Below are 23,269 nucleotides of genomic sequence, written 5' to 3'. Positions count from 1 at the left end.
TTGTCTTTGACTCAATGACCAATATTGGTACTAATACACCAGGGGCTGGCAAGCCAGGGCAGCTTGCCCCAAATTCTATTTTAAGAAGTTAAAGGAAATTTTCCAGGAAACGGATCATAGCACTCCCTGTATTTTGCACTAGGCTCCTAGGTAATTGCTGAGTAGGACCCTGAAGAACCACTCCTGCACTAACCACATTTTCTATAACTAAGCAAACTTCAGCCTAGCCTGATAAGCATTTCCTAGCACAGCTCTGTCAAGAAGATTTTGACAACACAACTTTTATACTATAGCTTTGTCCTGTGAGCAAAGGTTGATATTATTTTCAAACCCTGAGATGCAGAAATAGTAAGTATTAACGATAAGGCAACCATTACGCCCTTATTTCTTTTAAATTCATAGCCTTAAACTCAGACCTCTGAATCAAGAATACTATCTTTAAGCCATTCTAGTATTTTATCCCTTATGGTATCATAAATCTCGAAACTGTTCAAATTATTCTGTGCCACTCTAATCATTCTCAAAGTTTATGTCAGAAACAGAATAACCTGTTCCATTTCTTTAATCAAAGAAAAAAAATTATATAGCTGAAAAACATTAAAAGCAGTAGAGAAAACAGATGAGGAGGTATACAGATATGTAATTTTGCCATTTACATATGGCAAATAAGTAATTTAATGCCATTAAGGAATTATTTTTGCAGTCTGAGTTGACATTTCTTTGCATTACACAGTAGAATCTCTCCCAAAACCGCTTGCAAGAGAGTTATAGGTGAGCAGCAGCAATGGGTTAATAAAAGATGGTATGCTATTAGATAAACCTTTTACAGGTTTGCATCTGAAAGTCATAACATAACCTTTTATTTCATGTGTCACTGTGACAGAAGGTTTTCACAAGGCAGAGTTCTTGAAACTGCAAGATGTTAAACAGATGTACTGTACAGCCTTCCAGATTTAAATCATGAGAACTGCATTTGCAGCCTGTGTGTTGTATCCCCATTTTTTTTCCCTTATCAGCTTTGGATGCTTTAAATAAAACAGTCTGGTTTATGCACCTTTTTTTTCTTTAACTTTTTTTTTTTTTATACAACAGACCCTAAAAATCACTTTCCACCCCCCTTTCTTTTCTTTTTTTCTTCAGACTAGAAAAAGTTATTCAAAACCATGTCTTTTAGGCAGGGAAATCTCTCTTTGACCTTATTCTGCAGGTGCTGGCAATGCAATCCAATTTGTTAGTGTAAAAAAAAAAGTCATCCACTGTAGAAATAGGCAAGAACTATAGCAGTAAAAAGAAATAAATAAAACAGATCTGCTGAAATTTCAGCTTGAACATGCCTCTAAACTACTGAAATATTGATAATCCCCTACCTTTTCAGTTTCAACTGTTGCTTACACTCTGACAAACCTCTATTAAGAAATGTTTGCATAGTCATACAATTTAGCTTGCCTAGTCAGATGCCACCACTTGTGTCCTTTGAAACAATTAATGTAATTCATGCTTTAAATACATAATTAGAGTAATTTAGATCATCCAGGACCTCTCGTAGTCTTCTGGTCCAAATCCCATGTAAAGCAGGGCCAACTTTAAAGTCAGATGAGGCTGTTCAGGGTCTTGTTCAGTCACATGTTGACTGTCTCTAAGGATGAGGATTTCACAGCATCTCTGATCCAAAGCCTAACTAACTCCACTGTGAAATTTTTCTTCCTTATACCTAATCAGAATTTCCCTTGCTGCAACTTATGTCCGTGGTCTCTTATGCTGTCAAGATGCACTTCTGGTGCTATGATTTTACTAATTTAGTGCAACACAGAATTAGTATTTCTCACAAGGGCACACTGCTGACTCATATTCAACTTGATATCCACAAAGATCTTTGGGTCTTTCTCTGTGAAGCTGCTTTCTATCCAGTCAATCCCTAACCTGTACTGCTGCATGGGACTATTCTCTCTCAGGTGCAGGACTTCACATTTGCTTTTCTTGGACTTCAGGAGGTTCCTGCTAGCCCATTTATCCAACCTATGAAGGCCCCTCTGAATGGCAGTCCTACCCTCCAGCATATCAACTCCTCTCCCCAATTTGGTATCACCTGCAAACTTCCTGAGGTTCACTCAGTCCCACTGTCCAAGTCATTAATGAGGAGTTTAAACAGTATTTGCCCCAGTATGGACCCCACAGAAACAGACTGTATTGTATATACCACTGGGTATACAAAGGCTGAACTCACAAACTGTATTGTATGTTCCATGCAACACTGCAGGAAATAAATGAAGCTTCCAATTAATAAAAATATGTGAATTTACTAGATTGGACAAATAATTTTGTGGTAGTCAGTAGAGTACAATGACTAGAACTTGCACTATATCATAATGGCTTTTTTTTTTTTTTTTGCATTGATGCGTATCTTTTAATTGACATTGCTGGTATTGTTCCTAGGTATTCAGTGCTACAGAGAAACGTGGCATGTAAACGAATGGAGGAAGCGCACTCCTTGATCCAAAGAATCAAAAAAAAAAAACCCCTCAATACAATACACTAGACAAAAAGACTGTATATCAGCCATCACACCAGAGAACTGAGTGAATGCATCTAGGTATTAAAATCACAATTACTCCCCTGCCAAAAAAAAAAAAATAAGTGCCCAAAGAATTTGCATGGCAAAAAGCAGGAGTAGTAAGAGACAGTATTTCCAGCAGAGGGAAAGAAAGACTAGATATATATGGATGAATACCATAGCAAACAATTTTGAAAAAAATGCAAAACAGCAACACCACCTAGCTTTTCATCCACGCAGAACACAGACAAACTGTTTGAGGCAGGCAGTTACAACAGAAACAAAAATATGACAAAAAGCCCCTTTACAGAAAGAAGAATATGTGAAATTCAATAATGAAATTGAAACTATTAAACATTGTAAAGCGTACACTAGTACAAAGTAAAAAAAGCGTGAGTAATCACACTGCTGTGAATGCAACATTGCAGGAGAAGCATGCTGGTTGATGGACTGGGGTCAGAAATGCTCAGCACCTTTCAGATTCAAGTCCCTGGAGCTGTTTGAGTTTAGGAAAAGTCCAAAATAAGCGCAAGCAGGTGGAGATCCCATCTTGCTCTGAAAGAAGCTTATATAAATTGTTTCTATTGTAGCTATCTCTGTCTTCGCATTTACCTACTTAGAAATAAGAAAACATATTCCAAAGCCCTGCCATGCCGAACTGCTCATAAAACACTCCTTGAAGAAATTTCTCTCTCTCAGGTGCTTGGAAGCAAGGAAATGCACAAATCGACAGACAACCCTTGCCACTGTATGCAAAGGGGTGAAGTTAGGCACACTGCTGAAGCTTTAAATCATCGACTTACTCAAGACAATCAACTTCAGCCAATATAAGAAAAATCTTCTGCCTAAATACAAATATAAACAAAATAAAAGTTTTCCTATCCTGCCTTCTGCTGTTACTCATCACTAGACTCATCTTGATATATGGCACAGTATAAACCAGCAATAATTTAAAAAATAGGGAAGGGTTTTTAAATGTGTAATATTTAGCTGTGTTCAAGTCAGCTGCAAAAAACCCCAAGTAATTTCAACTATTTGAAAAGCATGTATTACTTCCACAATATAGAAAGCTGGATTATAAAGTCAGGCTTTCCATCTGAAAGTTGAATTTTTATTAAAAATTTGTGTTTTGAAATTAATATTTTACCAAAAATCTAGAGTTTTGGCATAAATCTTCCAAAGAGTGTGGAAAGTCAGAATGCTCATGAATATATTTGGAGCAATAAGTGAGCAAGACTTTATTAAAAAGATGAACTTAATATTTGGCATGAAGTTACTTTTAAAGTTTCTAAACATCAGAGCTGTGTGAATAATTGCTAGCCAACCTCAGAAGAAAAATTAGACCAACTAGAATTAGAGGCTGGGGGACGGATGGGGAGGGACAGACCACCCAAATAAAAAACCAAAGCTTTTTCTCCTGAGTATGAAGAAGAGAAGATATTGTTGGGACTGCACAAGACGTTTGAACTGAACCTAAGACAACCATTTATATATCCCTGCTATGAAGAACTTCTAGGCTCCTTTCATAGGCCCTCTCCCTGCTCCGCTTGTCCAAAGTAGCTGATGGGTATCTTGTAGTTTTTTAGCTGTTTGGTAGGCAGCTCATTGAATCAGAACAACAGATGACTTGATTAATTTAACCTCAGTACTGATGTAATTCCTCTTTACAGGGAAAAAAAAATCCCATCTTAATATTATCATAGTCATAATAGAGTAACATATTAATATTTATGCCAACTATCATCCTTCTGAGTGGAAGAAAACATTTCTTCAGATCTCTTTCGATCCATGATACAGTATATCTAAAGAAAATACTTCATCATCTCCTTACTATTTTGTTCATATTTAAACTTTTGACAATAATTAAAACTAGTTAGTGAATTTGATACAAACTACAAGTAATTTTATGTGTTCCAGAACCACATTTATAGTGAATGGTTCACCAAAAAAAGTATAATATGCAATGTATTTTATGTGCAATTTTAGACTCTTTCAGAACTTCAGGCAGATGTGATGCATTACTCAGTAACCACACATAGCAGCAGGCAAGACTCCTGTACTCAGCCCTGGTGAGGCCGCATGTCAAATACTGTGTTCAGTTTTGGGCCCCGCACTACAAGAAAGACATTGAGGTGCTGGAGTGTGTCCAGAGAAGGGCAACGAAGCTGGTGAAGGGTCTAGAGCAGAAGTCTTATCAGGAGCAGCTGAGGGAACTGGGGTTGTTTAGTCTGGAGAAAAGAAGGCTTGAAGGGAGACCTTATCACTCTCTACAACTACCTGAAAGGAGGTTGCAGCAAAGTGGTTATCGGTCTCTTCTGCCAAGTAACAAGCGATAGGGCAAGAGGAAATGGCCTCCAGTTGCGTCAGGGGAGGTTTAGATCAGATATTAGGAAAACTTTCTTCACGGAAAGGGTTGTCAAGCATTGGAACAGGCTACCCAGGGATGTGGCTGAGTCACCATCCCTGGAGGTATTTAAAAGATGTGTGGTTGTGGTGCTTAGGGACATGGTTTAGTGGTGGACTTTAGTGGTTGGACTCTATGATCTTAAAGGTCTTTTCCAACCCAAATGATTCTATGATTCTATTAGCCCAATTCTACTGAGCATAATTGTCTTATAAAAAAGCCTAAGACAGAATACAAAAGAAAAAACCTGCTTTTAAGCTATATTTCTCTATCAGCAGAGAAAGTCAGGCCCATACATCAGTTTGTTCAAGGAAGCAGCGAAGAAATGTTTATCTGTTGAATACTTCTTTGCTAGGAAGGGTACATGTCAGTATGAGGCTACACACATTAGGAAAAATCTTTTGCTTTGGTAACAGAAAACATAGGTCAGCAAATATACTTAGTATTTTACTTTCCTGAGAACAGCTGCAATGACTCCAGTACAGGGGAGTAAGCGGGAGAGGGAAGAACCTCACCGTTTAACTGAACCAACTAAAACATGCAGACACTAAACAGAGAAAACATGATGGCCATTATCAACTACAGCAATCTCCCTATGCATACTTTTATTACTTTCTGTAACCTCTTTGGAGATTTTGAACAAATGCTAAAATTAGAAATGAAACAGGAATTTGGGACATAATAGGTTTGAGGAGATTATAACTTACTTCATTTAGCATAAATCAAAAGACAGAGGTTTTCTAAGCAAGAACAAATGTCACATTATCTTTCATCCTCTGTCATCATTTCAAATACAGCTAAATCAAGCTGCAATGTATTTTACATGCAATTTTAGACTCTTTCAGAACTTCAGGCAAATGTGATGTTTTACTAAGTAACCACACAGAGCAGCAGGCAAGACTCCTCTGCAACAAGATTATGTTCTATTATTCTATAATTGGTGAAATAATTCCTAATTACACTTTATACATATAAATGTATCTATATCTGCCTTTCCTTTTGAAGCAGCTGAAGGTTTGTATACAGAATTCGGTATATTCAAAACAAAAATTCACTTAAAACAGACAAGAAGGTTGAAAAAGTGCTTTGTATTGTGAAATGACAGTAACACTTCTTTCTACACCCTTTCCTAGATGACTTGTAAAGATATAAACTATTCCCACATGCTTTCATTTCATGTTTATTTTTCCATCACTCATCTAAAAAGAGAAGTAAAATGTACACAGTGAGAGTGAGTGTGTTTGCATTTTGCTCTAAAATAGGAAAAATGCCTGGTTTGAAGAGTCTTCTGCAACAGCAAATATGTCACAAGGAACCTATAATTTGCCGTTATTTTTATAAACCTGCTTGTAATATAGGATAGGGTTAGATATTTACTTGATTAGCAATTGCACTGGTCTTGCTGTGCCTTTAATTTCAATTGGAATAGCTATTTCGCTGAGTAACACTTTGGGTTTTTTAGATTCTGAAAGGACATGTTCAAAGGATAAAAACATGAAAGTATATTATTTAAATTTCCAAATATTTTGAATTTCACTGTGGAGACACTGAATGGCACCTTCCTTTAATACCAACTATTTATAACTGACACAAGTTGTAAGAGCATATTTACTGGAGTTAGAGCTTATGACAGAAAAAAGGCAATTAAAGAAAAAAAAATCAGTCTATATTAAGAACATAACTCTGTGTTTCAAAACACATCATTTACAAAAGCCTAAAATATGCATTCCTATTAAATGTATATTTTTACACCCTAAAGATAGGGTGTAACACTGAAAAAATCCAACAAGTTCTTAAAATCAATAGGGCTCGTCTTGCAAAGTATCCCTCTTCTCAGATTTATCAGTTTAGGGTGGAGAATAAGGAATACCAGAATACTGCATCAACATAAGTTAAGTTCCCACTAGAATATACTACACAATAGGTAAGTTGTGTATAAATACTGTATCCAGAAAATACACATTGTATGGACAGTGAAACACAAATTCCAGATTTAATGTTAGATTCACAGGGAAATGTTAAAAACAAAGAATCAATAGTCTGAAAAATACATAAAGACGAAAAGCAATGCCATGAAAGTAGAAAGTAGTTGGAACAAAGCATCTGCATACTGCACACTGTCAGCACTTTTCAGTATCAAGGTACGTATAAGAAGAAAAAATTGAAAGTGTAATTTGCTACTGCAGTTCTCAACATGAACAAATAACATATCCAAAACCAGCTCAAGAAAGTCATTGAAAGATGGCCAATTCCTACGTAAGACACATACATTAAAGGTCAGATAGCATACCTATACAGGAAACTATGGGACATAACAGAGAGATACCTTTATCAAGACCATGATCTTGATGAGTTTGGTACGAAATACCAAACCAGAAGTCAGGTTTATCTGCTGACACTATCAACAGAAATTAATATAATGATAAAAATATGGTAATATCTTGATAACTTCAGAGCCTGGAAGATGCTGTCTCCTTTCTGAAAATAATGACACCAGTCTACAACTTCCTTGTACCCTGTACATGCTAGCCCCTAAATCTAAAGGAGTATCATGACACAGGAATTTGGGGGGCGGGGGGAGGGGTGCACAGCCCAGCTGTCAGTAAATATTCTTCTCTTTCGATTTCATGATTTCTCAGGGGTAGGGGGAAGAAGAGGGAGATTTTTACAAAAATCTGTTATTACATAACTCATTTAAACATCAAAGTTTCTCTAAAACTCGAAGCCTGTATGTATCGTGATGACTGGAACAGAGATGTCAGCTGTTTTAGCGAAATGGGTAGTCCTGAGCATCACAGGAAGTACTAGAGAAATCCTAACTTCTCCCTTTTTCATTTGTGACCCTGTGGAAATACAGTATCTGAAAGTACAAGACGTGTAGATACTAAATGGTGTTTCTGGTCATGCCTACTTTGGGTGTGACTTGAAGACTGCAGGAAGATGCATTTCAGTTGCCTGCTCCATGCCAAGCGAGCATCAGATTACATTTGGCAGAAGCTTCTCTCCAAAACCCAGCTCATGGAAACAGGAGCCCCTCAAAGTGGCCCTCACAGGTTGTTAGGACACATAGCCTGACTCTTGAAATTCCCAGATCCATCTGTCAACCTATACTGTCAATATGTACAGTTCATCATGGATGATGAATGCAACGTTTGCAACATTGGTATCAAAATAGCAGGGAAGAACTAGTAGGAGGGGTGTTGGTTTGTTTGTTTTTAAAGATGATCTTTTTTTACTTCTTGTTTTTTCTTAGAAATTAAACTGGGATCCATAGTGTAAGTACTGTCTTCTTGGCATCTCAGTTTATCCTTGTGTTTTTCTCATGCCATTCCTTAACTTGGCTCAAAACTCCTGAAGTATCATTCTCTTTGTCTTCTCTCACATGTGACTCAGGATCTCCGTGTTCAATACTACCATTAATCATCTTCAGAGCACTACCTTCACATTGAGGTGACTGACTCTTTCATTATAGGAATGTTTAACAGGCCATGAATGGCCTGTTTCCTCTTATGTGAGCTATGATGCGTTTCAGGTGTCATTCTAAACAATTAAAATTCAGTTGGGTCATCCCAAAGGCCCATCCGTAAACCTGATCAAAATTTGGCTTTTTCTTTTTTTTTTTAATTAATGATACACCTAGATTGGATTTCAGGACTTCAAAACAGTTTTGAAGAACACCTGAGATCACTAACAACCATTAATCAAGATTTATATGTGATTTAAAAGAAGTTTTACCCCTAAAACATATACTACAAAATTATACAACTTCTGTTTTAAATTGCTGTAATTACATGCTACGGTTGCTAAGTAGCCAATTGAAATTGTGTGGAGAAAATTCCAAGATATGGCTGGCTGCTCAGAGTGTTGACATCCGAATGCTGTAACCAGTTTTAAGCTTAGGATGAGTTCTTTAAAACAATGGTAATAATGCTCCTGGCCTCAGTGACCATGCACAGTGAGGAAATACTTCCTGCTTCTTTTCAAACTGTCTGCTTGAATCATACTAGAAACCTACATGAAACTAGTCAGAGATGAGAAGGAAAATGGCAATGACAGAGAAAGCTTGCCTGACTAATTAATGCCTTTGTGGTGGTTGGAAATCTAAATCTTCAAATACCCACTCCTACTCAGCCTACATACTTGCCTTTTCATGGCTCAAATATTCCTCCTTGTCAGTAAGAGGCATAAAACTAAAACAGTGTATTTTTTTAAATGTTACTGCATAAGTACAATGCAAAGTGAACATGTCAGCATCTCATCTGAAAATATCACCTTTTTTTCAGCAGTGAGTGGGACTCTAAGGTGAACTTAGGCTGAAAAGAGTGGGAAATCTCATAATTTCAGGATGATGGGCCAGGGTCATGGCTTGAGTTAAGATTTTTAAATTAAGTTGAGCACTGAGGAAAAGCAGCTGAAGATCAAATGATAACTAAAGCCTGCTCTGCACAGTTTCTGCACTTTTTTTTTGTTGTTGGATTTTCCATTTTATTTTCTCCCTTACTGGAATATATATATCGTCATCTGCAGCTACTACCATTTGAGAGATTCTGAAGTTCAAGATGCCAAATACTTATTCTCCAGAATATCATTAGTATTTTCATGCCTACAAAACATAACTCACACTACAAAGCTACTTATATTGATTACAAACCAATCTACTTAAAAGTGAACAAGACCTACGACAAAATCTAGCCCTTATGGTCTCTGAGAAAGAAACAAAAAAATATCCAGGCTATCTTCATATGAACTCCAAGAAGACAAGGTGGCAATTAATTTTGAAAACATAAAAATACAGTAAGAAATTGTAGAAGTCACCCTTTGTTGGAGGGAGTTATATACTGAAGCATGTCTAAAATTTAGTCTAAAATGCCAGCGTTTATTACCAATTCTCCTATAAATTTAACTTAGTAAGTGAATCTATATCTACTTAAGAAAAATATTTAAAACTAAAAATGTGTTTTCTTACTTGATTTGGTATGGTCTTGTGAGTCGGACAAGCAACAGGCAATATAGATAGTCTCACAATTTACATACTGTGGGGGAAAGCAAAGAATACCTATTTTTAACTGACCATTATTTTGTGACAATGATTCAGTGAATTCTCAGATTAAAAAAAAAACAAACCCAAAACCAAAACAAAACAAAAAGAAAACCAAACAAGAAAAACCACACTTCTAAAGAATCAATTGAATCAATTGCTTAAGCATATAAACTCTCTTCAGGCTGTGAGACTTGATGGGATAGACATATACATGTATTCCCCCCTTCACATACATATAACAGACTTGATGCTCATCAAACTTCAGACAAACGCAAAAGTGAGTTAATTAAAAACTCCCTTTTGACCGCATAGTTACACACATCATACAAACAGAAGAGAGAGCTGGGCTTACGCTCTGTGAGGGATCTCTAAGAAGGTATACATAATCTAGTTCAGTACGTCTTAGATTAGGCTGGCCTCATCCTGAGCATACTCTGGTAGCACGAGACAGCCAAATACAGATTCTTTGAAACCAACTGATGCCACTTTGATGAGCTGCAATGTTAAGAGAAGCAGTGTGCCACTCCTGCAAGGAAAGAAACTAATCCAAGAGTTTGAGGTGCAAGGGACATGCATTATGGACTCCTAACACTGAGGCCTAACAAAGACTGTGAGGTTTCAAAAATAGGGTTTTTTTGGCTATGCTCTTTGCTTCAAAACCTGAATATGGCTTTTTGACAGGTCTCCTTCTAGAAGGGAATGCCCAAAAAGACTAGCTGACTTCCTGTACCTTTGAAAGGCCATGACTGCAATTTAATTTTTAAACACAATTTAGTATTTTATGAGAACGGACCTCTGATTAGATGCTTTTGAGAATTTAATATTCTCCGTAAACAACAAATACTTATATTAATCTTCTCTCAGTGGAATGCATGTGCAAATACTACAAGCTAAAGACAAACCATTCATATATGTACACATTTAAAAGAAATTAAAAGAGAGCCTTAAAAATGCTGCTACTAAGCATCATTTGCTTGTTTGCACAAAAGAAATACAGTACAATCTTTAAGTGCGTGCTTGACTTATTTTCCTGTCAGGCTCCTGAAACCCAGAAGTGGTTTTATTTCTCTTAAGTAAGGTATAGCTCGAGGTCTTATTTAAATATATATCACTCAAATCACATAAAAAAATTAATTTCCAAAAGTGTTATTTCTCTGATGCTCTCACATTAAAGCTATACTTTCCAGAAGCACAAATACTGCATCTTTAGAATCATAGAATTATTTAGGTTGGAAAAGACCTTTAAGATCATAGAGTCCACCTGTTAATCTAGCACTTCCAAGTCCACCACTAAACCATGTCCCTAAGCACCACAACCACACATCTTTTAAATACCTCCAGGGATGGTGACTCAGCCACTTCCCTGGGTAGCCTGTTCCAATGCTTGACAACTCTTTCCGTGAAGAAATTTTTCCTAATATCTGATCTAAACCTCCCCTGATGCAACTGGAGGCCATTTCCTCTTGCCCTATCACTTGTTACTTGGCAGAAGAGACCAACAACCACTTTGCTGCAACCTCCTTTCAGGTAGTTGTAGAGAGCGATAAGGTCTCCCTTCAGCCTCCTCTTCTCCAAGCTAAACAAACCCAGCTCCCTCAGCTGCTCCTCATAAGGCCTGTGCTCCAGACCCTTCACCAGCTTTGTTGCCCTTCTCTGGACATGCTCCAGCACCTCAATGTCTTTCTTGTAGTGTGGGGCCCAAAACTGAACACAGTATTTGACATGTGGCCTCACCAGTGCTGAGTACAGCGGGACAATCACCTCCCTGCTCCTGCTGGCCACACTATTCCTGATACAAGCCACGGTGCTGTTGGCCTTCTTGGCCACCTGGGCACACTGCTGGCTCATGTTCAGCCGGCTGTTAACCAACACCCCCAGGTGCTTTTCTGCCAGGCAGCTTTCAGCCACTCTTCCCCAAGCCTGTAGCTTTGCATGGGGTTGTTGTGACCCAAGGGCAGGACCCGCACTTAGCCTTGTTGAACCTCATACAGTTGGCCTCGACCCATCAATCCAGCCTGTCCAGGTCCCTCTGTAGAGCCTTCTACCCTCAAGCTGACCAACACTCCCACACAACTTGGTGTCGTCTGCAAACTTACTAAGGGTGCACTCGATCCCTTCATCCAGATCATTGATAAAGGTGTTCAACAGAACTGGTGCCAATACTGAGCCCCGGGGAACACCACTTGTGACTGGCCACCAACTGGATTTAACTCCGTTCACCACAACTCTCTGGGCCCAGCTATCCAGCCAGTTTTTTATCCAGCAAAGAGTATGCCTGTCCAAGCTGTGAGCAGTCAGTTTCTCCAGGAGAATGCTGTGGGAAATAGTGTCAAAGGCTTTACTAAAGTCCAGGTAAACAACATCCACAGCCTTTCCCTCATCCACTAAGCAGATCACCTTGCTCCAGGAGAAGATCAGGTTAGTCAAGCAGGACCTGCCTTTCATAAACCCATGCTGACTGGGCCTGATCACCTGGTTGTCCTGTATGTGTCGTGTGATGGCACTCAAGATGATCTGCTCCATAACCTTCTCCAGCACCGAGGTCAGACTGACAGGCCTGTAGTTCCCTGGATCCTCCTTCTGGCCCTTCCTGTAGATGGGCATCATATTTGCCAACCTCCAGTCAACTGCAACCTCCCCAGTTAGCCAGGACTGCTGATAAGTCATGGAACGTGGCTTGGTGAGCATTTCTGCCAGCTCCCTCAGTACCCTTGGGTGGATCCCATCCAGCCCCATAGACTTGTGTGTGTCTAAGTGGTGTAGCAGGTCGCTAACCATTTCCCCTTGGATTACGGGGGCTTCGTTCTGCTCCCTGTCCCTGTCTTCCAGCTGAGGGGGCTGGGTACCCCAATAACAACTGGTCTTACTATTAAAGACCAAGGCAAAGAAGGCATTAAGTACCTCAGCCTTTTTATCACCCTTTGTCACTATGTTTCCTCCCACATTCAATAAAGGATGGAGATTCTCCTTAGCCCTCCTTTTGTTGCTAATGTATTTATATAAACATTTTTTTTATTGTCTTCTACAATACTGCTTTTTAGATGAGTCCCAATTTCATGGCTAAGAAACTGAAGTACAGAGAAAACTAAAGGTAAAACCGCTATTTAGGTTTTTCAGCATTTTCAGTAATATTGCATTTTTAAATGACCAAAGAATACTTCAAATAGTTTCGTTTACATCCATGAGAACTCAGTGTTGCTGAATATTTAGCATATGGTGTCACGAGGCAGGTGCTCAAAACATGAGGCACACATGTTTAATGACCACCTTTTAACATTTTGATTGACTTACCCAAACCCACGTGTGAACTGTGTGGCAGATGCAGGAAGAGATTCCTGTCTGACATTCAGCTTTTATAAAAATGAAGCCATATTTCTCCAACTTCTTACCTCTTTCACTATTTTTCATATTCTGAATCAAATGAATTACGACTCTGACGGACAACAACCTGTTTCACAAGGCAGACTAAATGCTCTCCTACTCAACAGTCAAGTTTATCCTGCACACTTCAGGAGAGGAGTACAGCACAAAGGTGTTACTGATTTCAAAATATCACAGTGCTTATGAATTAGAGGTTCTTCTACAGTAAATAAAGTTGTTGGTGAATTTTCTCCTGTTTGTGTCCTTATTTATTTATTGTGACATTTTTAGAAATCAAAATTCAGGTGTTGAAAAAGCCTAACCATTTTACATAATGTAGTTATACAATTTCTAATCTAGGTCTCAAGCAAAGCTGACACCTTTGGGCTCACAAAGCACATGAAGGACCAGAATGTGTGGCAGCAGGTGAAAGCTTTTTTTGCATGTACTGTCTGGGGCTCCATTCCTCTATATTCATATTCAGCTTCTCTCCCCCACCCTTAAAAACATAGGATAGCAAAAGAGCACATCTATGACACTGCAGTCAACCTTCTGCCCAAGTCTCTTTGCAAAAGAACTAGTTCTCTAAAAATGAGCAGCAGAGCTCCCAGGCAAAAAACAGATGTAAGAGCACGTTGATATGGTAAACAATAGATTTCTGGAAACTTGTTATCAAACATGAGTAGATCATTTTATCAGAAACATTTCCAAATGTACTTCAGACTTAGGCAGACAACCAGCACTCGAAATTTCAGATCGAACTATTAAATTCCGCAAAGTTGTAGGCAAGTGAAAACAAAACCTCATAATAGAAAGTGTTGAACTACCTCCTTTATCATTATTTTTCTTATCTAGACAATAGATGTATATTAAATGTGTGTACAAACAAAAGCCTATCATTAATACAAACATACATTTTTATTTAGAACTCCATTGTATTTCAAGACTTCTTCCCCATAAGCTCTCTGTCATTGTAAGATAGGCAGGCCAGACAAAAACCTGGCATAGCCACAGACCGCATTTCACTACAGCCGAAATTTAAAAAACACTTCCTGTTACAATATTCCTCATACCAAAATAAAAGTGATGTTTCATTTAGAGCCCTTCCTATAACATCTGGATATAGAACTATCTCATAACACATATAAAGACTACATAACCATGTATATGTGGGAATCACATACTACAAGCAGTCGTAGAATTAGATTTTCCATTTCACTTCTTCGAACTATGTTCCATTCCTTAATGCTTTCCACTTTAGAACAGAATCCACTTTCCTAAATTTCCCCACAGACCAAAAACTTGAAAACATTTGTAATTTAGTATAAAAGAGCTACTTTTGACAAAATTAAAGGGTTGGGTATGGTTGGTGGTGTGGGGTTTTTTCATTGCATAAAATTTAAAAATTGAAGTAAAAAGTTGGCTTGAAATACCAAATCAAAGCTAGGCAGTACACATTTTCAACTTCGCAAAAAAGGCAGGAATAGAGCTGAATTTCTGTTTCAAAATAGAATTTAGACACCTTCGTGTGGATGTTTCACTTTCAATGAACTGGCATTTTTAAATGGAAAAACATTCCATCGGAAAATTTCCAACCAGTTTTAGTACTTACTTAATAGACACATGCGAAATTTAATTCCTCTCTTTCTCTTGTCTGTTAGGAATTACTTCCAGACACATCGTATTACTTTAGGCCTTCATCAACTGCTTTTCAGTTGCAGAAACCTCTATATGTAAAAACTCCCTGCAGTATTACGGACATGAATATAATTTCATTCGACCTGGGACAGCCCTCAGTGGGCCACAAAAGTCTATTTCAACAAAGAATAATAATTAAAACATGGTGATCTTTAAAAAAACAAAACAAAACCCTGAACCAGCAACATCCATGCATAAGATTATTTAAAAAAAACCCAAAAAACAAAAAAACCAAAACCAACAAAAAACCCAACACACTTTATAACTTTTGCTGTTCTGTGTGTTCACAACACTGATTGCAGAAGCTTTTACCAGATGCTAGGAAATTTTTGCCAGGATGTGTTCAAGTGAAATGACTTCCAAAATAAGAGACGATCTGGAGGTTAATAAAAAAACTGCCACCTTCATAAGTTTCCACAAATAATAAGTGTAAAACATCAGATAATTTCCAGCTATCAGATATTTCAATACTTCAGTTTACTGTGGGTTTTTTTTCTGAGGCATATTCAGAGAAATGGCTAAAGGAACTGTAATGGCCTTCTGGGACAGGAAGACTAAGGTTTCTGTAAAAAATGTTAAATTAATTTTTATAGTGATGCAAAGTCAGGAAAGGGTTGTTAAGGGATGGCCTCTTGCCACAGGGTGGAGTTTTGTTTTGGTATCCTTTTAGAGTCTGCAGGTGTTTGGCAGGAGCTGAAATCAGGGCCAGCTGTGATATTTCAGCTCCGATATTTCCCTCCCCATATTTCTCAGAAGTGATGCATCAGGGTGATGTCTTACACCTGATGTACTCAACTTGTGTGGTATGACTGTAACTGCTTCGGGGGGGAGCAGGAGGGGGGAAAGTACCACTGCATGGCTTTCATATTTATTTTCAGCTGGCAGCATTCATATAGTAAAATTCATCAACATGAATGGATTTAATCTAGTGAAACATCAGGTAACAATTTATTAATAATATTTCTGGGTTGTTTAGTTGCTTCTTATATATGCCAGCCATTTAATTAAAAGTAATGACACTGTATAAGAACTGTGAAAGAAATTAGATTGCAAAAAAAGGGAGGGTAATGTTTTTAAAGAAAACAAAAAAACCCTTTCAGTCCCCTCTCAATCAGCAAAGATCTTTGTTCTTTCATACTTCACTGAAGTACAGTGCGTACCTGATTTTGTGTTGTTTTATCTTTTGGGAGAATTTGAATAGTTTCTATTAAAAATGGTATTCTCTTTTAAGTTTGTTTTGTTTGGAAAACCTCAAACCACATTGTATTCCATGCACATGTTCCCCAGGGTATGTTAAATGGGACCATACTGAGGTCACTAGTAAGTTTTTAAAACGTTTTAAGAATTCCTTTAATGTTTGTACTATCTTGGCCTGGTTAAAGAACACATTTCTAAAAAATAGCTTGAAAAAGTTTGACTATAAAAACCTTCATTAAAATAGTCTATACTGTACTTTTAAGTGTTTGTAAGAACTTCTACAAACATTCTTTCCTCCCTCTCATTTTTAAGAAAATTGTTCCCTTAACTAGTGAATCTGCTCCTCTCTCTCAGCCTTTTTATCCATACACGCACAAGTACACATATACCTCTATCCCCAGACTGATTGACTTAGCAGTACAAATGCCTGTGGTATTCATTTTAACTTCACAAATGAATAAAAGATTATAATCAGTGGGAAAAGTGGACATTTCACTCCATTCATGGAAAAAACAGTATCACCTGGCACTCCAACTTAGCAAAAAAATTTCATGTTTTTTGGCAGCTCACTTGGAGTATGATTGAAGCTGTTAATGATATTAACAAAATGTCCTGGGATCAAAACCGTGTTGTTTTATCTCCATTTATAGAAGAAGTTATACAAACCACTCTTGGCCTTCAGTTCTGAGGTCCTTTTAGTTAAAATAAAATAAAATTTGAAAACACAACCCACCTGTAGCTGATTAAGTTCCATTAGACTATTTCAGTCATCTCCTTTGCTTGTCTTTCCTATCCTCTCAGACTTGCTTCCATTCCTCCTTTGCATTATTCCAACTCCCTCCCAGGATTTCTGTCTTTGACTGATACCAGGCCAGTGCACCCTTTGCAGCATTGCTAACAGCTGAGCTGGCACGTGCTTTGACAACTGGCATCCACACAGCGCATCTTGGTCACCAATGGTGCGAGACTGCACTTATAATGAACGATGGTTGCATTATGGATATCAAAATCCATAGATCAAATAGGAAGACAATGGCAACAAAAAAGTTTAAAAATGGAATTGTGTTTAGATCCAATTCTGCTGGTAGTGCCCAAAATGGAAGAGGTTAGCAAAACCTAGGTATTATCTATTAGAGGTAGCTTAGAATCTGTATATAATGAAGTATCACCAGGTTTGATGTTTTTCTGGGCTCTTTGCAATGGTTGAAAGCAAATGACTATGAAAAGCAGATTAGTGGGTTATCATAAACTCTTTCATTTTACATCACACTGTTTGCACTTGTTGTTATACAGTATTAGTAAGTAGGGTTATTAAATGCAAGCTGAGCGACGTCTTTCCTAGAAATGCATTTTCTGATCTAAACTGAGCCTGAAAAAAGCCCACCATATTATAATGGGAGCACTGTGAAGAATGATTACAAAGTCCTCATACGTAATGACTGGGTTGAGCTTTACACATGAGAAAAATCTTGCTGTGATTACAGTATTCTGTTGGTCGCGGGTGCTGATTTTTCCCTGTTATAACTGGGATTTCATAGTGTAGAGGATACCTAGATTACGGATTCTCAGGTGTTGCTAGACTTCTTCCCTAGTCTTAGACATGGTCTCAGGGCACTGTCATGCTTTTTGAGGTTTCAGAAACCAAAGTTGCAGACTGGCTTATGAAAGAGCAAAGCTATACGCAAGCACATATGTTTATCCCAGACACACGGTGTCTATACAGCAGCAGAAAGATGAGCAAGTGGAGGGAGACTGGGCAAGATACAATGGCAAAAACTACAGTTCAGAAGAAATGTGAAGGTGAAAATCTTTGCCTGAACTGTCCCTAAGTCTCTAAATCCAAGCTATGGATAAGTGACTCAGGGCAATGAAGCCACCTGTGAAGGTCTGAAGTCTTCATCATCAAAATAAAAATTTTTGTAGAAATTAGAAAAATATATGCCGAGTATGCTACTCTCCAAATTGCTGGTCTGCCGGATGGCCTCTCGGATATGTAAAGGGGAAGTAGGGGGCTTAATTTTATCTAAGTGATGTAAAGTAAATATCTTGCCATAAGAGCAATACCTTAAAATGTCAACACTTTTCCATATTTCAAGAAAGAAGAGGAAAGAACTGCAGTCTTTCCCCCACCCCTACCCCAAACAGGACAATAACTGTGAGAAAATGCTTAAGGAGGTAGGCAGCACCAGAAACGAAACAAACATATAACATGCAGCATCACCACAAATACTGACATTTCATTTCCAATAGTAATAAGAACACAGTGGCTGAGTGCCACTTATTTCAGAGAAGGTTGTAGGAAAGACAACATTTTCAAGTAGTTTCATGAGGGGAGAAAAAAAAAAAGAAAAAAAGAGAGATCAGTATGCCCCTTTACAGAACAACATTTTGAAAAACCTGCCATATGGTGGTATCTGACTGCAAAGCACTGTGATACCTTTTATGGGTAGGCTAACTATGTCAGGTAATAACCTGACATATATATATAAAAATAATAATTATAATATATAAAATAATATTATATATAAAAATAATATTTAGGTGAATTCTAACAAGAGTAAGGTAACCAAGCTAACCTCTTTTCAATTTGGGAGGTAGTGGCTATCCCATGACGTACTATGTTTTAAAAAGCCATCTCTTTCAGAGTGGACCTGACTTCTTAAAATTTGCAGCATCAAAAAAAAAAAAGCAAAGAATATTTTTCCAATGTTGCCCCAAGTACAGCCAAGTCAACCATGTTCTGACTAAAATAAAGACTCTTGCTGTATGTTCTTCAAAGCCCAAACTTAATCCCTGTGAAAGTTATGAAGTGAAAAATTTGGCCCATGCATACTTTACAGCATGCTACTACATCATTTTAAGGAGAAAGAGCATACTTGTTTAAGAAAAAAAAAAAACTTTGTTCCTTGCAGTAGCCTAACAAATATTGTCTTATACCTCTAAAAGTATAACAAATGTATTTATTACAAACATATTGCCTTATGATAGGGATTGTTTTGCCTGTTCTTCTTTCCCAAAGACTACAATCATATTCACAATCCTGAAAAACACTTCTTGACAGTAGACACGGACATGTACAAAATTGGCTGCTTTTTCTTTTTTCCTCCAATGGTCAATCATTTTTCTGGTTACTCTCATTATTAGAAATTAATTTAGAGGAGATTCATCACACAATAGAATAGCTGTAGAATAATCTGTTACACTATTCAAGATAGTATCACTCTGTTTGTGTTGGGCCCTTTAACCCATCATAAGCCAGGGGGTGAGAAGAAGGGGAGGGATCAGGGAATATGCAGATAACTCTAGAGATACTCAAGAGTAAAAATATTGTTTATAATTAAATATAGATGCAATTCAGTGAAAGACTTAAAATTTAAAATAAACAAATAAAAAGCTGAAGTTTTCTCAGCCAGGGAAACCACAAGGCCAAAAAAAGGCTAAAAACTTTCTGCATATGACTTTTGTGCTTCATTTTTCTGTTTCCCATCAAAAAGTGGCCCATTTTTTTCAAACAGTATAGATTCTGGTTATCCATACTCCATACAAAGAATCAGTTGTTTGTAGACAGCAAGAAAGGTACTTTTCTGCATATTTATCTGACAAAATGCAATTACATAATATATTACAGTTTCTTTCCCCGTTTCACCAGCCATTTTTGAAAGACTGACTCCATACAAGACATGGAAAACCTATGGTTTAATGCATTATGGCAAAATCTGTGTTCCCAAGCATATAATTCATTTCAGGATCTGTATTTATTTCTTATTATGCCGTATTACTGGCTTAAAGTCAATCCACCATATAACTCTCAAATCCCATTTTAAAGTAGCTGAAATCAGGTCTGAGGGGCAGGAAAAGTCATCATTACTCAGCATTTGTAAAACACATGTAATAATGTATAGAAAAGACTTGGTGAGAACCAACCTGAGGATCCGAGAATACTTGCTGCATATTGTTGATTGGGCCATATGGAACCCCACTACCTTCAAAGAGCTGCAACCATTCAATCGTTGCTTTTTCTGAAAACCTAAGAGCAAATAAAAAGCATGTGGTTTCAACTCCGTGCTTTCAGATTCTGAAAAATGTATAGCATGTCTCCTCCCTCTCTCACTGCTTCCATACTCTTCCCCACTGATTTCTTCCCAGGCAGTGAATAACATAATGAAAATGTACTACACGTGTTCTTCAGAAAGGCAAAACCCAAAGACATAGGGGAAAGAACATAGCTGAACTGACTTCGATTTCTATCTGATCATCTGAAGCAATCCAGCAATGATGTAAAGCTAAATTTATCAGCAGTTTCAAATAAGGATCAATGGGTTTCCTCCAGTCCTTAATTACACTAATATGCTTCACATTTGTTTTCTTTTATGTATATATTTAACAACAAAAAGATAGATATAATATGGGTACGAGTCTAACACACGATGCTGCTTGCTAAAAGCTGATGTAAAGCACCACAGTGTTTTTCCTCCATTAGATCCAAAACATATGTCAGGATTAACAGCCACATTTTTTGGTCAGATAACAACATTGATTACATATTTATTTGTTGTATCATTGTATAACCTATCTTAAGGACATCCGGTTCAGCATAGATACACTGTGCCTACGCTGATGAACACAGAGCTCCACGTCCTTGTATCACATACAGAAAGCTCTCCTTCTTTCTAAGCATTCAATTCCATAACTGGTAGCACCACTCTATTTCCCCTATTTTGCTAGATACTTTTTCTCTCTTCGTCTGCTCAGCAGAGTTACATACATGAAGAAAACACACTCTTGAAGCAATGCCAGTCACTGAGAGATCGTATTTTCTGCAGCCGTCTGGGATTCTGAATTAAAGGTGAACTTGTTTGGAGATCGTACCTTAAATTTCATGAAGGTAAATAACACAGAGGTCTACCAGATTATTAAAAAGGAAAGACCTACTTCATGATACATAGAACACTGAAAAGAAATTGCATGTGACTTAAAGACCTGATGAAAATGAAATTAATAGAAACCTTGGTAAGGGACCCTCAATTACTGGTATTCTGTAGCTCATCAGTTCAGAGTTCCCCAAGTGTTATGTAGAACAATGTCAGTAACATTCAGCTTTACTTCTGGCATGTTATTTTGAAAAAAAAAAAAAAAAGAAAAGAAAAACCTCCCTAGTTTCTGACAGAAAGTTAATACAGACAAAGCCCAAAAGCAGAAAGAAAACCCTAAATCAGTACAAAGTCAAACTTTGTAAACTTCTTTTTATACATATGCAGAGATTGGCTGCAAAGTATTTCATGCTACTTTTAGTCTAAAAGAAAAAAAAACTAGTGATGGTGGCAAGTTACAGTTGTATTAAGTATATGGCATAGGTATGGATCCAAGCTTCACAGTTAATGTCTTTCTTCCTGTGCAGGAATGACTTCCCCAAGCTTTGAAGGAATAAATCCTGACACCAAATGCATTTTTGCACTCTAAATAAATAGAAAAATGCACAGGTTTTGCACTGTTCTTCCTCAGAAATAGAAGCTTTCCTCCTGCTGAATAAATGTGAAGTTAATAAATAATAATAGTAGAAATGGAAGGAGCGACAGTACAGAAAAATCAGAATAAAAGGCTTTAAAAGTGCAGCATGTATTATACTGAAGAAACGAAGCATAATGAAGCATCACTTCTAAAGAAAACAGTTATAAGATTATTGCACTGTTCAATTATACACTTCATTGAATATTAAAGTTATTTTATGGTAAAGATGTAGTCAGCCATAAAGATAATGCCATTCTTGGACATATCTAGGGTCCATCTAATTTAGTACTCTATTGCTGACCATACCTAGAACCAAATACCTTACAGGAAACTGAGGAAAAAAGGTAACTATAGAGAGGTAGATAACCTTCCTTCCTCAGTGTTTGCAGCCATTAGAAAAGCATGATTTTAATCTAAAATATAATTTATATTTCCCTTCAGTACTCTGTTTGGCAACAATTCTCATAATCCATATATCCTAGTTATTCATAGCCTTCTATCACTAAGGTTTGGGGCTCAAACTACTGCACAGTGTAATGAATAAGCCCCGCTATGTTATGTTCCTTGTATTTCTTTTTAAGAAAGAGTTTATACTTATTCTCCTGAGTTTAAAAAAAAAAACCCACACAATTTTGGATTTAAAAGATATTCTGAAAATTAAGTCTTTTCAACGGAAGTTTCAATTATCTACATCTGCATGATCAGTATGCTACTTCCTGATGTCATGGTAAACTGAATAATTCTCAAGACATACATTCTTCTTCAGTAACATTATTACAAGTGACTCAATATACAGTGAAGTGAGTGCATGTTTTGCAGAATTTCTATGGGGTGTATGAATTTCTGAAGTTTTAGCTTCTGCTTAGATTTTTCCTTCCTATGTAACAGACAAAAAAAAATTACCATATTTTTGGAGAAAACAAGTAATGTTCCATTTTAAAAAAATACTTGTTCTGAATGGACCTAACAATTGTCTTAGTCTTACTTACTAATTTATTTATTGGTGATTGGAGAGAATTCCTAAAAGCTTTAAACTCAAAGATGTAAAATCCCACATTCTATCACCCTCAAAGGAGACAGACAGCATTGTCTCTTGCAATTGAGACTCTTGACCTAAATCTGAAGTAGAATAGCTTCCTTTATTTGTGATAAAAAGAGGCTGTTGAGAGCATATTGTTAAGCAAACTGTTTAAAAACAAAACAGAACATCATCACTGCCAATAAAGGTCTACTATTCAGATTTTGAGAGCAATAGCATGTAACGTTTTGGTTCACTGAGCTGTGTTTTATACATTGAAATATCTGTTGTACAGCATTAAGGGAGAAATACCGTTTCAAAATTTGATGAAAGATAAGGTGTAGATAAAAAAAATGCCCAGGTTTACCTCTCAGCTGCACAAACTTTGAATTTTTTTTTTTTTTTTTTGCTAACCTCTATGTATCATTCCCTCCATCTAAATATAATTTTTAATAGCATTTGCACAAATAAATACTGTAAGCTTTCCTTACA

At 37.1% G+C, this 23,269-nt stretch overlaps 1 protein-coding gene across 1 annotated transcript in view; it reads right to left on the bottom strand.

Moving 5' to 3' along the window:
- The window catches only part of SUGCT (succinyl-CoA:glutarate-CoA transferase), a 336,377-nt gene that overhangs the window by 176,494 nt on the left and 136,614 nt on the right, over positions 1-23,269 (bottom strand). Inside the window, exon 12 of the mRNA XM_075704878.1 lies at positions 20,176-20,278. Coding sequence (XP_075560993.1) covers positions 20,176-20,278 — 103 coding nt within the window. The remainder of the gene's footprint in view (positions 1-20,175; positions 20,279-23,269) is intronic.

The sequence above is a fragment of the Pelecanus crispus genome, chromosome 2 (assembly GCF_030463565.1).
Source record: "Pelecanus crispus isolate bPelCri1 chromosome 2, bPelCri1.pri, whole genome shotgun sequence".
In the NCBI taxonomy this organism is placed as follows: Eukaryota; Metazoa; Chordata; class Aves; order Pelecaniformes; family Pelecanidae; genus Pelecanus; species Pelecanus crispus.
Note: the sequence above shows the minus strand (reverse complement) of the source record. Positions and strands in the feature narration are given on the sequence as shown.